We start from the raw sequence: 15,212 nt of genomic DNA on the forward strand, positions 1-15,212 counted from the left end.
TGCTTGACCACAGCTTAGTTAATGGGCCCTTCTAGTGGCCGGCGCCGGGAGCGCGCTCTGGAGAGCTATCCTGACTGTAAAACCTATGGTAGGTTTATATTGATAGTGTAAGGCCAAACTGAGCTATTTTTTAACAGTTTAAACCAGCATGTATTAGTATGCAATCTAGTTGGATCACCAGTTTCCCCCAGATGGCAAAACAGTATGCAACCCTGCTTAGCTTCCAAGCTCAGATGAGTTTGGGCGTATCCAGTGTGGTGTGGCTGTAGAATAAAAATACCTACAGCACCTTGTACTCCCAGGTGGCTAATCAGGCCCAACACTGCTTAGCTTCCAAAATCAGATGAGATTGGGCGTATCCAGTGTGGTGTGGCCAAGTGAATTAAGCCAAAGCTGCTGCAGGTGAGTGAACTCACACGGCTCCACAGATACTGTTTTATAAGCACCATGTGCTGACCAATTGTTATAACATATCTTACTTTACAACAAATGAACAAAGCCAGTATTTGGCTGCCACAACCCTGATTCAGATTTGCAGTCTTTAGGATAATATCATTATAAACAGTTATGATATAAATAATTATGTATATCCATGTTTTAGACATGGCAGGGAAACTGCTTATTAGTAATTGCTGGTGTCTTACTCATGCAGACAGACAATACTCAAAACAAAAACAAAGACAGACAACTTGCACGACTCAGTAAATAGCACTAAGGTGTCTCTATAAATATATATCTGGCCAAGTGCAGTGCACGCCAGCCATATGCCTGCTCCCAAATTCCCCTTAACACCCCTGCGCCTTCAATGGAGGAGAGATGTAACACAGGAAATTCTGGAAATACAACAGGAAACATGGTTAATCTTGTTTTAACAAAGACATCATAGCCTTTTGTAATACATATGCAGCGCTGCTGTATTCCCTTATCAATAAGAGTTGAATCATGAGATTTTATCCAGTGACCCTGACATTTCTGTGTGCAGGGAACATCACTGTGGCAGCAAAGTTACTCACTAGGCTAAGAAACCTGCCTTTTGACTCTCATTTGTGTGTCCCCCCATGCCCCGTATACCGTTCTCTCTACACGGAGCCGGGCTATGGTGGAGAGGGAGCCCGAAGCGGCATCGAGGGCCTGGGCCACACACACACACACACACACACACACAGACAGTATCACAGTGGGGCGGCAGCGTGAGCTGACCGCCCCGTTCAACATACCTGGACCCTGTGGTGAGGGCTATGACGGGGCTTCTCTGTAAGTTCCGTCCAGCCTTTACTGCAGGTTTTAGTCCTGCAGGTGGTAGTGAGGGAGCTCTTTTTAGAGAGGTCCGACACCCACAGCTGCTAAAGCAGCCTTCACTTATCCCGGACCCACGCCTATTGGAAGGGGGGAAGGGATGTGGTAAATCGTTGAAAAAAGAAAAACTTAGAAAAAAAACCAATGAAATGTGGACCTCTGTGGCAGCAAAGCCACAAGCCTACTAACTGTGTCGAGCACAGAAAAAACACTGAGGTACTCAGGGATATGGAGGGGAGGTATAGTTCCAAAATTAATTTATTCAGTGCCTACTTCCTGTGGAAGCCGTCCATATCCCAAGAGTACTCCAGTGACCCCTAGTGGATGAAAAAGAAAGTGGGAAAGGACGAAGCATATGTATCCTCAGACGTGTGCAAAAGGACTGGGATTGCCAGGCATGGCTATGAGGTGGGTAGAAGCCTAAGGCCTTTATTCTGCTAGCGCCTATTTTACATTCCCCTCTGCCAGAGTGACAAGGTTAAATTAACGAGTTTGGTACATAATCCCGGAAATTACAATCCCATCGGTCAAGATACCAACCGCATCATCCCAACAGATCATGTTAATAATTTTAACCCTACCCCTAATCCTAACTGTCCCCTCCCGCAGCCTAACCCTAACCTAATTCCTAGCTATAACCATTCCCTCCCACAGCTTGACCTGAAATGTCCCCTCTGACAGCCTGAACCTAACCCTCCCGTCCCACAGCCTAGACCTTACCCACCCCCTAGTGCCTAACCCTAGCCGGGATCCGTTGGAATTCTGACCGCTGGGATGCCCCTGTTATTCTGTCTGGATCCTGACTGCATCCCAAATGAACATCATGCATGGTGCAATGAACAAGGTGGTATGTGGCACAGTACTAAAGATGCCGCAGCACAGCCCCCAGGCCCTGCTGGCACTGATAAGAGTCACTGGTGTTGCATGGAGCTGCATTATAACACTGAGTGATGTAGTATGTGGTGCACCAGGAGCCTGGCCTATGGAGAGTTTCCACCAGTACTTGAATAGGCTTGACAGCTTCTAGTGGCTAATACTGTATATACATTAGTGACAGAGGCTCAGGTATCAGTTATGTTAACAGGATTGTCACAGATTGTGCATGAGGGAAATTATTGCAAACCTTGAAGACTCATTTCCTTGTGAAACAGTTTAATCTTTAGGGCAGCAGAGACGGTGTAATGGTTAGCATTACTGCCTCACAACACTGAGGTCATGGGTTCGATTCCCACAGTGGCCTTAACTGTGTGGAGTTTGTATATTCTCCCTGTGCTTGTGTGGATTTCCTCTGGGTACTCCAGTTTCCTCCCACAATCCCAAAAAATACTGGTAGGTTAATTGGCTCCCTACAAATTAACCTTAGCATGAATGTGTGTGCTTGTACATGTGGTAGGGAATATAGATTGTAAGCTCCACTGGGCCAGGGACTGATGTGAATGGCCAAATACTCTGTAAAGTGCAGCAGAATATGTGTGCTCTATATAAATAACTGGTAATAAATAATTCTTTAATGAACAAGCGTGTCATGTTGTCACAGTATTCTTCTTTCCTTATATGTGTGCAAACAAAAATATCTGTACTGTTGACCCGATAGTGATATAAATAGAACGTGGAAACCTATGTATTATGCTTTGTAATGGAATGCTGGTGCGTGGAACATTCTTATCTACAGCTGATGGTGTACTATAAGTCTCAGCAAGCCTTCACCGTTTTGGAGGTAATAGTTCAAACACCTGCTGTATGGTTGGTTTAATCTTTATTGGTGTTACGAAGTTCTTCTTTTAATTAGAATGAGCTGCTTAATGAATATACATCTAATTAATGATGTGGTGTTTAATTATTGGTGGGTATGAGGGCGTTACTGAGTAGTAAGTGGCTAATTATGTTGAATGGGGTGGTTTCGAAATAAGTTAATTTTTGAGGAAGATGATCTTGTATAGCGGTGGTCTTTAAAATGCTCTTAGTATTGTATGGTCACAACGATTGCAGACAGGATGCGCATGTATCATTGTCAGATATTTCAGTGTATGAGGCAAATGAGTAGTCCAAAGTCTCTTGGATCTACATCCATGGGCAAATATGAGCGGCAACATGGTAGTGGGAATGGGCTGTAATGGGACTGAGAGGCACATTATACAACTCATTTTCATAAGTATGTCATTCATTTTATTAAATTGAATAGCCAGAACGTACATTTGTGTGTCTGCGGAGGGGGGAGCCAACATCTATCTTGCCTCCAGGCAATCGGGATGAAATGATGCCACTGAAAGATATACTTTACACCATCCATTGATGCTTCAATTTAAGAAGATGCCCACTGAGTGAAAGCATCTCCACAACATAATGCTGCCACCCCCAAAACTTTGCTGCCTCAATGGTGTTTGCTAAGGAATAGGCAGTTTTGAACTGGGGCCAAAAAGGTAAATTTTGGTCTACTCCGACCATAAAATTTTGATATGGTTGGTTGATTGGTGCAGCTTCACTCTAGGCTCTGCCACTGATTCATGTAGCTCCAAGTGATAGTTAGCCCCTCTGAGGCTTCCCTCACAAATCTCCTTTCTCTGATGCGGACTTTTGATGAACAGCCCTGTCTAGGCAGTGCTTGGGTGGTATGATGCAATTTCCTCACAATGAAATCCAAACAGTCCTCGGATGGAAAGCCAAGCGCTTGGATATTGGGCCTGATTCAGAGATGGACGCAAAGCCGATGTTCCAAGAAACTGAACGATCGGCAGACTGTACATGTGCCAAGGTGCCGCTGCATAACTGCATGCAATAAGGATGCCTTTGTGATTGACAGGAAGTGGCTGTTTGGGAGTGCTAACATGGTGCTAGCTTTGAGTGGTCATAAAAATGCAAGCATGTCATGGCCGTTTTCGGGGCATATAGCTGACAACAGCTTGGGGCTCTAACGTACAAAAACATGGCGCCTACTTGCCTACTGCCACATCCAGTCTGCATAGCTATAGACCTACTCAAGCAGTCAATGTTTCCTGTTCTTGCATACAGGCTGCGTATGCAATTGCAGTAGCTTCGGTGGGCATCTGTTTTCACTTCTGGGTGGCAGCTTCACTTGTTGACATCTGCAGCTGAGTTGAGGAGACAACTGCACTTGCGGCCATCTCTGAATCAGGGCCATAGTTTTGTAGCCTTTTTCTATCTTATGCTTATTAACTTTATCTTTAATTTTTTTGGAATGCTCTTTACTCTTCATTATTACAGGATTTCCTTAGAATTCACAGTAGCACCTACATGCCTGATTCATGATTGTACGCTATGCCGATATTAGCCCAAACAAGCAAATATTGGTAAAACTGGGCATGAATCTAACTGTGCGTGCAAGAACACATTTGGGAACCTGTACGCCCTGCTTATATCCACGTAGGGCGATTGACAGGAGGAATGGGTCATTGGGTCGACCCAACTTAGGTCAACAGTCATTAGGTCATCCACTGAAGGTCGACATGGGCATTAGGTCAACATGCACTAGGTCGACATGTGAAAAGGTTGACATGAGTTTTTGGACTGTTTTTGGTGACGTTTTCTTCGTAAAGTGACGGGGAACCCCAATTAGTATACAGTGTCCCCTCGCATGGCTCGCAATTACCGTTCCAATCGTAGTCCGCGTGGATCGTCAAATATGAAAAAAAAAAAAAAAAAACTCATGTCGAACTTTTGACCTGTCGACCTAGTACATGTCGACCTTCAGTGGTCGACCTAATGACCATGTCGATCTAAGCTGTGTCGACATAACGACTGTATCCCTTGACAGGTATGCACAGCTTGGAGGAAGTAACTGGGAGTCGCTGGAAAAATGCAGATGTCATGGCCATTTTATGGGCATGTCGATGGCGGTATTTGCGATACCATACGCTATTAGCGTGGCTCCAGCGTCTCAGCTCAGACACATGCTGTGCAGGCACAGACTCACTCAGGCAGATCTGTGCATGCACTGCAAATGTGTATACTGTTGCTGTTCTTTCATGATGGCTCCAGTGGTCGTCTCTATTCACTACTGGCCAACTGCTACACTTACACATCCATTGGCAGAAAAATGGCAGCTGCGATCAGCATGGTATACTACCATGAATTAGGCCCTACGTTATTTGTATTAGGGTTATTTTAGCCATAAAAGCAGTTATTTCATTATTCAAAAGGTAGAAATGAATTGAATGTCAAGTGATAGGGCAATGGGGGTAATTCCAAGTTAATCGCAGCAGGAAATTTTTTTAGCAGTTGGGCAAAACCATGTGCACTGCAGGGGGGGCAGACATAACATTTGCAGAGAGAGTTAGATTTGGGTGGGTTATTTTGTTTCTATGCAGGGTAAATACTGGCTGCTTTATTTTTACACTGCAATTTAGATTGCAGATTAAACACACCACACCCAAATCTATCTCTCTCTGCACATGTTATATCTGCCTCCCCTGCACTGCACATGGTTTTGCCCAATTGCTAACAAACTTGAAGCTGCGATCAACTCAGAAGTACCCCCAATATTCTTAGTTACAATATAAGTTCCCCAGCAAAGGGGTTGAATATTTATGCAAGCAACATTTCAGTTAAAAAATAAACAGATCTGCAGATGCAATAAATGAGTTTCAAAATCTACTTTATAAGTCTACTGATTACCAAGAAAAGAAAAAAACCCACCACCACCTGGAACAATCTGTGTGTTATTTGTAGTAGACTTTTTCAGGGGGATCAATAATTTTGTCATCCAAGTGCATGTATATATTTTCTCTTTCAGCCAATATGGGACACTGGAAACCATGGTGTATAGCTGGTGCTGGAGGAGTCTGGCACTAGAGAGTTAACTTCCAAGGCAGCTCAGGCTCCTCCTCCCCTATACCCTGCCCTAGGCAGGTAGTTTTTTAGTGTGCTTAAGTGTTGGGTACATTTTCAGCTGCTCTTTAGCGGTGTTCATTTAATTTATCTTCGGATTTATTTATTTTGGTTTGTCTTTAACTTGACCAACATCGGAGCTGCTGCTGTGCATAGCTCATTTCCGTACATCTCCACGCCTGGCTAAGATGAATTAATTAATCTTTGCTGGTGATAGTGACATTGTGTTATTAACCACGAGTGCCGAAGGAACCAATAAGCAAAGTGACTTGCTGATGAATCTGGCAGCCGGCTGAGTTCCTGACAACTTCATATTCATCAAGGAAGCACAATAGGACCTTTATTCTGGTTGCTTTGGATTGGCCACACAGGATGTGGTACACCACACTCATGCATCGGTTGATAGTAACCCCTTTGTGTGTTCCGCTCAGACCAGACCTCTCAGGGACCTTACCTTCACTCGGATCCACATCATCTGGTTTGAGGGAATGGCTGTTGAGACAGCTCTCATGGAGGGCCAGGAGTAGTTCTGATGCAGGGATTATAATCATGCTTTGTGCTAGGAAACCACTTTCCGCTAAGACTTACAACAGGGTACTTTGCTCAACAGAAATCAAAGCCCAAGATGTTCCGTGTTTTCATTGCTTTGCCCTTTTAACAGTCGGTACTGGACTTTAATCGTCTTCTGTCGTCCCTGAAAGTCCAGGTTTCCCCTCTTTCAGTTTATTTCCATAGATGCTTAGCAACCATCCCTGCTATTCAGACGTTCCTGCTCACAATACCCAACGCCGTTTGCATCTCCAGTTGAGGCCTGGGCTGTGGTCTTGGTACTCCAAGCTTTCCAACATTCCCCCTTTGAGCCATTGGACTCTGTGGGTCTCAAATGGCAGATATGGAAAACGGCATTCCTTTTGGCCATTTCTTCGGGGCGCCGGGTCTCAGAGTTGAATGCACTACCCCATACAGCTCTGTTTCTGATAGAACTACTGTCTTTTATTTTAAGTTAATATCCAGATTTTATATTCATCAGAAGACAGAGGCCCCCATCCTTCCAAGGCAAAGTAGATTCCTAGTAGTCTGTAGTGTACTTGGGGACATACTGTAGTACATGCTTTCTACATTTAATTTATGTGGATAGGTCTAAAGATTTTCAACGATCAGGTTGGCCCTCTGTCAAACAAACAATTTCTATATGAATTAAGGAAGTCATCTGTTAAGCATACACACTGGCTACCCTTCTAGTGCCTCATTCAGTTGCCACCCATTCCACCCGATTGGTCGGGACCTGCTGGGTGGCTAAGTGTTAAGCCTCAGCTGAGCAATTTTGCAAGGACTATTTTTTGTCATTTGCACATACTTTTATATGGTTCTACTATTTCAACTCCTTCGCCTTCAGGAACGCTGGTTTTAAACTAAGGGTTCTCCATTGCAGCTCAGGGCTATTCCCTCCCTCAGTGTACAGCTTTGGGACATCCCATGGGGGGGGGGGAGAATGGGTGTGGGTGTGGGTGTGGGTGTGTGTGTGTGTGTGTGTGTGGACTTTGGTCAGTGGAAACTGCACCTTCAAATAAAAAAAAACACCACAACATGTCCAAGGTGCAGTGTAAATAGTTAACGCGTGTCACCCAGGACTTTTACTGGTCAAAAATAAGATCCAAACTGTGACCATGAAAAGCGGTCACTGGGAAAAAGATTACAGCCTCCCCATATGGTCCAGACTGTTCCTATTACCGATTCATATGGCAAGTCTGTAACGGTGACAGCTGTCCAGACCATTCCCCTCCCTCCCCCCCCCCCCCCCCCACTCCAACAACTGCAGATTGATGCGGTGCTTGTAGATGACATTGGACCTAATTCAGACCTGATCGCAGATGTGCTAAATTTAGCACATCTACAATCAGCTTCCCTGACATGCGGGAGGATGCCCAGCACAGGGCTAGTCCGTCCCGCATGTGTAACGGGACAGGGCCTGACAAGTACAAAAGCATCGCCGCCTTTGTACTTGAAAAGTAGCTCCCCACAAGTGCAGCTCCGGCGCGCTGGCAGTGAGCTACCCATCACTGTGAGGGTCGCAGCGGCTGCATGTGACATCACGCAAACGCCGCGGCCCGCCCCCCGCAAGGTCCGGGCAACACAGGTGTGCACCTAAAAGCCGCCGGCCCGCCCCTGCCTGTCAATCAGGCAGAGGCGATCGCAGGGCTGAGATGGCAGTCGGCTGTCTGGCATGCGCAATTCAGACTTGATCGCTGTGCGAAAACGCCCAGCACTGATCATGTCTGAATTAGGCCCATTATCCCCATGTGCAATGTGAACGGCATCCTGCGTGCTTTTGTGATCCGCTGCTGCACCTGTAGATGCATCATTGGCGTGAACATCGGTCATCTGAATAACCCTCAGGTTATGCAGGCGGACTGGGCTGTTCACTCTATAAGAGCCAGGAAATTGACACCCAAAGATGCAGAATCTTCACACCAATCCCAGAAAATGGGGGAGACATGTCCCTGTTTCAGGAACATTGCCTTGCTCCGCTCACTAGCCACCAAACACCCACAGCATGTCAAGCAGACCACAGCTCAGGGGGCACTGTATGCAACCAGACACAACCTGTTTTGCATATGAACAGAACGGGTCCTGCGCATGTGCCCCACCATTGGAGATGTACGTAAACCAATGTAAACATACATCCCCGAGTCAGGCCTTATGTGTAAATTAGTCTTTATGACATCCGTAACTGTAGTAATACAAAACCATCAAAGGTTCCAATCTCACTAGAGTGTGGAACATTATCCAATCTGCATTGACCTCTGTTTATTAGTCAGCAACAACAGAAGATGAACACACTTATCTAGGTTTGGCAAATTTAAGAAAGAGCTTGTCGCCCAAGTTGTCTTTATTTGTAAAAATCCTATTATTTCATACTAGCTGTTGTGTCCCCCCCCCCCCCCCAATACGCATGCCTGGCAGGTAACCAGTCACAGTAGACATGATAGGAAGCTCAGAAGCAGGTGCACGCGCTATGCACATAAAGGTAGTGATATTTATACTTACAAATGGTGACTTTACCTCCTTTTTAACATTTCATATTACAGTGGCTTTGAAACCAGTGATTTATGGAATGCAATCATTTGTATAATGAATACATGGGACTCCTAATGTAATCAGCAGGCTGTTGGTGGGGGAATGAGATGAAATGATCCAATATAATGGGTCTGTATTTTTTCTAAAAATCCAGACCTTATAAAAATATGTTATTTTATATATTTTTTTACTACAAACTCCTCCTCCTCTAGTGTGGTGAATATATGGCTTCCTAATGTAGCACTGATAAAGCAGCACCTATATCTGTTCTAAAGTTTTATGTTCTTACAAGTAGTGTTAAAGGCATTTGCAATAGAAGACCGTACCTTGAATTGTTCACTTGTATAGGATTGCAAAGTCTCCCGAAGTTTCACTGTGAGGAAACAAAAATATTTAATGCTAGACAAAATTATATTGTAAAAATAAATAAAATATGAAATAAAAAGGATGCGGTGAGAATTCATGTTATCAGTTTCCTTATAACCAGCAATAAACTTACAATATAAAACAGAACATACAGTAAGTTTCATTGCAGAAGTGTCAGACAGGGAAATCCCCCACAGAAAACCAATATCCTCCTCTTAATAATGAACTGCAGACATATGTAAGTAAAAAAGGGCTAGACCAAACAGGCAGAAACCGTTTACAGAAGGTACTTCCCTGACATAGAAGCTTGCCAAATAGTTGATAGAGAATGGATACTTCATAGGTATAAAAAAAAAAATAGAAAAACAAAATGCTGTAGCTATACTATATAAAATTGTATTTATTTTTTTCAAGGGGGGTGAAGCTTGGTGAAAATGTATCTACCTGTGGAGGTCTTTGTTTATTAACCTTTTTAACAATACCTTTAGGACAGCATGGTGCTACAGTGCATGTTCTCTAAATATAAACTCATAAGGCAGAGGTTCCCAAACGCAGTCCTCAAAGGCACCCCAAAGGTCCTGGTTGTAAATGTATCCATGCTTTGCCACAGATGACTTAATTAGCACCTTAATCAATTTGATTTAACCATCTGTGCTGAGCCATTGATCTACCTAAAACCTGGACTGTCAGGTTGCCTTGAGGACCGTGTTTGGGAACCTCTGCCATAAGGGGTACCGATACTTGAAAAGATTTTAAAATACAGTACATTGCTGTTACTACAGCGGTATACATATGTTACAAGGGGATGTGGTCAGGACGCCGGCGGTTGGGATGCTGGCGCTCGAAACCCTGTCGCTGGAATTCTGACCTCACTTAGTCGATCTTAAGTATGCCAGGTACCCCTAGGTTTAGGTGGCGGGGGGACTGTTAAGCTAAGGCACCACCGGGGAGGTTAAAGTTAGGCTGCATGGGAGGGGGTTAGGGTTGTGAGAGTGGGGTGGGAGCAGTCTTTACTGTTGGCACGCCGGCATCTCGTATCACACCTGCTACAAGTAGGTAGATTTTGTACATACATAAACCATATTAAAATAAGATTTTACTTACCGATAAATCTATTTCTCGTAGTCCGTAGTGGATGCTGGGACTCCGTCAGGACCATGGGGAATAGCGGCTCCGCAGGAGACAGGGCACAAAATTTAAAAGTTTGACCACTAGGTGGTGTGTACTGGATCCTCCCCCTATGACCCTCCTCCAAGCCTCAGTTAGGATACTGTGCCCGGACGAGCGTACACAATAAGGAAGGATTTGAATCCCGGGTAAGACTCATACCAGCCACACCAATCACACCGTACAACTTGTGATCTGAACCCAGTTAACAGTATGATAACAGAGGAGCCTCTGAACAGACGGCTCACAACAATAACAACCCGATTTTTTTGTAACAATAACTATGTACAAGTATTGCAGACAATCCGCACTTGGGATGGGCGCCCAGCATCCACTACGGACTACGAGAAATAGAATTATCGGTAAGTAAAATCTTATTTTCTCTGACGTCCTAGTGGATGCTGGGACTCCGTCAGGACCATGGGGATTATACCAAAGCTGCCAAACGGGCGGGAGAGTGCGGATGACTCTGCAGCACCGAATGAGAGAACTCCAGGTCCTCCTTAGCCAGGGTATCAAATTTGTAGAATTTTACAAACGTGTTCTCCCCTGACCACGTAGCTGCTCGGCAGAGTTGTAATGCCGAGACCCCTCGGGCAGCCGCCCAAGATGAGCCCACCTTCCTTGTGGAATGGGCCTTGACAGATTTAGGCTGTGGCAGGCCTGCCACAGAATGTGCAAGTTGAATTGTGCTACAAATCCAACGAGCAATCGTCTGCTTAGAAGCAGGAGCACCCAGCTTGTTGGGTGCATACAGTATAAACAGCGAGTCAGATTTTCTGACTCCAGCCGTCCTTGAAATATATATTTTCAATGCTCTGACAACGTCCAGCAACTTGGAATCCTCCAAATCGCTAGTAGCCGCAGGCACCACAATAGGCTGGTTCAGGTGAAACGCTGAAACCACCTTAGGCAGAAAGTGAGGACGCGTCCGCAGTTCTGCCCTGTCCGAATGGAAAATCAGATATGGGCTTTTATACGATAAAGCCGCCAATTCTGACACTCTCCTGGCTGAAGTCAGGGCCAGTAGCATGGTTACTTTCCATGTAAGATATTTCAAATCCACCGATTTGAGTGGCTCAAACCAATGGGATTTGAGAAAATCCAAAACTACATTAAGATCCCACGGTGCCACTGGGGGCACAACCGGGGGCTGTATATGTAGTACTCCTTTTACAAAAGTCTGGACTTCAGGAACTGAAGCCAATTCTTTCTGGAAGAAAATCGACAGGGCCGAAATTTGAACCTTAATGGACCCTAATTTGAGGCCCATAGACAATCCTGTTTGCAGGAAATGTAGGAATCGACCCAGTTGAAATTCCTCCGTCGGGGCCTTCCTGGCCTCACACCACGCAACATATTTTCTCCAAATGCGGTGATAATGTTGTGCAGTCACCTGCTTCCTGGCTTTTACCAGGGTAGGGATGACCTCTTCCGGAATGCCTTTTTCCCTTAGAATTCGGCGTTCAGCCGCCATGCCGTCAAACGCAGCCGCGGTAAGTCTTGGAATAGACACGGTCCCTGCTGAAGCAGGTCCCGTCTTAGAGGTAGAGGCCACGGATCTTCCGTGAGCATCTCCTGAAGTTCCGGGTACCAAGTTCTTATTGGCCAATCCGGAGCCACGAGTATCGTTCTTACTCCCCTTTGCCGTATAATTCTCAGTACTTTTGGTATGAGAGGCAGAGGAGGAAACACATACACTGACTGGTACACCCATGGTGTTACCAGAGCGTCTACAGCTATTGCCTGAGGGTCTATTAACCTGGCGCAATACCTGTCCAGTTTTTTGTTGAGGCGGGACGCCATCATGTCCACCATTGGTCTTTCCCAAATGGACCACAATCATGTGGAAGATTTCTGGATGAAGTCCCGACTCTCCCGGGTGCAGATAGTGTCTGCTGAGGAAGTCTGCTTCCCAGTTGTCCACTCCCGGGATGAACACAGCTGACAGTGCTAACACATGATTTTCTGCCCAGCGGAGAATCCTTGCAGCTTCTGCCATTGCCCTCCTGCTTCTTGTGCCGCCCTGTCTGTTTACGTGGGCGACTGCCGTGATGTTGTCCCACTGAATCAACACCGGCTGACCCTGAAGCAGAGGTTTTGCCAGGCTTAGAGCATTGTAGATTGCTCTTAGCTCCAGTATATTTATGTGAAGAGACGTCTCCAGGCTTGACCACACGCCCTGGAAGTTTCTTCCCTGTGTGACCGCTCCCCAGCCTCTCAGGCTGGCATCCGTGGTCACTAGGACCCAGTTCTGTATGCCGAATCTGCGGCCCTCTAACAGATGAGCACTCTGCAACCACCATAGCAGAGACACTCTTGTCCTTGTGGACAAATTTATCCGCTGATGCATCTGCAGATGCGATCCGGACCATTTGTCCAGCAGATCCCACTGAAAAGTTTGTGCATGGAATCTGCCGAATGGAATCGCTTCGTAAGAAGCTACCATTTTTCCCAGGACTCTTGTGCATTGATGCACAGATACTTTTCCTGGTTTTAGGAGGTTCCTGACTAGATCGGATAACTCCCTGGCTTTCTCCTCCGGAAGAAATACCTTTTTCTGAACAGTGTCCAGAATCATCCCTAGGAACAACAGACGTGTCGTCGGGATCAGTTGGGATTTTGGAAAATTCAGAATCCACCCGTGTTGTTGGAGCACTACTTGGGTTAGTGCTACTCCGACCTCCAGCTGTTCTCTGGATCTTGCCCTTATCAGGAGATCGTCCAAGTAAGGGATAATTAAGACGCCTTCTCTTCGAAGAAGGATCATCATTTCGGCCATTACCTTGGTAAAGACCCGGGGTGTCGTGGACAATCCAAACGGCAGCGTCTGAAACTGATAATGACAGTTTTGGACCACAAACCTGAGGTACCCTTGGTGTGAAGGACAAATTGGAACATGAAGGTAAGCATCCTTGATGTCCAAGGACACCATAAAATCCCCTTCTTCCAGATTCGCTATCACTGCTCTGAGTGACTCCATCTTGAACTTGAATTTTTGTATGTACAGGTTCAGAGATTTTAGATTTAGAATCGGTCTTACCGAGCCATCCGGCTTCGGTACCACAAATAGCGTGGAGTAATACCCCTGTCCCTGTTGTAGGAGGGGTACCTTGACTATCACCTGCTGAGAATACAGCTTGTGAATGGCCTCCAATACCGTCGCCCTGTCGGAGGGAGACGTTGGCAAAGCAGACTTTAGGAAACGGCGAGGAGGGGACTTCTCGAATTCCAACCTGTAACCCTGAGATACTACCTGCAGGATCCAGGGGTCCACCTGCGAGTGAGCCCACTGTGCGCTGAAATGTTTGAGGCGACCCCCCACCGCCCCTGAGTCTGCTTGTAAGGTTGCGGCTTTTTCTGCTGGGAGGTGACCTGGGGTAAAAAGGTGGATTTTCCGGCCGTTGCCGTGGCCACCAGATCCGATAGACCGACCCCAAATAATTCCTCCCCCTTATACGGCAATACTTCCATATGTCGTTTGGAATCCGCATCACCTGACCACTGGCGCGTCCATAAACTTCTTCTGGCAGATATGGACATCGCACTTACTCTTGATGCCAGAGTGCAAATATCTCTCTGTGCATCTCGCATATAAAGAAATGCATCCTTTAACTGCTCTATAGTCCGTAAAATACTGTCCCTATCCAGGGTATCAATATTTTCAGACAGTGACTCCGACCAAGCCACGCCAGCACTGCACATCCAGGCTGAGGCGATTGCTGGTCTCAGTATAACACGGTTTATACTTTTTAATGTATTCTCCAGCCTCCTATCAGCTGGATCCTTGAGGGCGGCCGTATCAGGAGACGGCAACGCCACTTGCTTTGATAAGCGTGTGAGCGCCTTATCCACCCTAGGAGGTGTTTCCCAGCGCGCCCTAACCTCTGGCGGGAAAGGGTATAATGCCAATAACTTCTTTGAAATTAGCAGTTTTCTATCTGGGGTAACCCACGCTTCATCACACACTTCATTCAGTTCCTCTGATTCAGGAAAAACTATCGGTAGTTTTTTCACACCCCACATAATACCCCTTTTTGTGGTACTTGCAGTATCAGAGATATGCAAAGCCTCCTTCATTGCCGTGATCATATAACGTGTGGCCCTACTGGAAAATACGTTTGTTTCTTCACCGTCGACACTGGATTCAGTGTCAGTGTCTGGGTCTGTGTCGACCGACTGAGGTAAAGGGCGTTTTACAGCCCCTGACGGTGTCTGAGACGCCTGGACAGGTACTAACTGGTTTGCCGGCTGTCTCATGTCGTCAACCGACTTTTGTAGCGTGCTGACACTATCCCGTAATTCCATAAACAAAGCCATCCATTCTGGTGTCGACTCCCTAGGGGGTGACATCACCATTACAGGCAATTGCTCCGCCTCCACGCCAACATCGTCCTCATACATGTCGACACACACGTACCGACACACAGCAGACACACAGGGAATGCTCTGATAGAAGA

At 46.0% G+C, this 15,212-nt stretch overlaps 1 protein-coding gene across 1 annotated transcript in view; it reads right to left on the reverse strand.

The window, feature by feature from the left end:
- The window catches only part of LAS1L (LAS1 like ribosome biogenesis factor), a 201,059-nt gene that overhangs the window by 57,726 nt on the left and 128,121 nt on the right, over positions 1 to 15,212 (reverse strand). Inside the window, exon 6 of the mRNA XM_063937222.1 lies at positions 9,546 to 9,592. Coding sequence (XP_063793292.1) covers positions 9,546 to 9,592 — 47 coding nt within the window. The remainder of the gene's footprint in view (positions 1 to 9,545; positions 9,593 to 15,212) is intronic.

The sequence above is a fragment of the Pseudophryne corroboree genome, chromosome 8 (genome assembly GCF_028390025.1).
Source record: "Pseudophryne corroboree isolate aPseCor3 chromosome 8, aPseCor3.hap2, whole genome shotgun sequence".
In the NCBI taxonomy this organism is placed as follows: Eukaryota; Metazoa; Chordata; class Amphibia; order Anura; family Myobatrachidae; genus Pseudophryne; species Pseudophryne corroboree.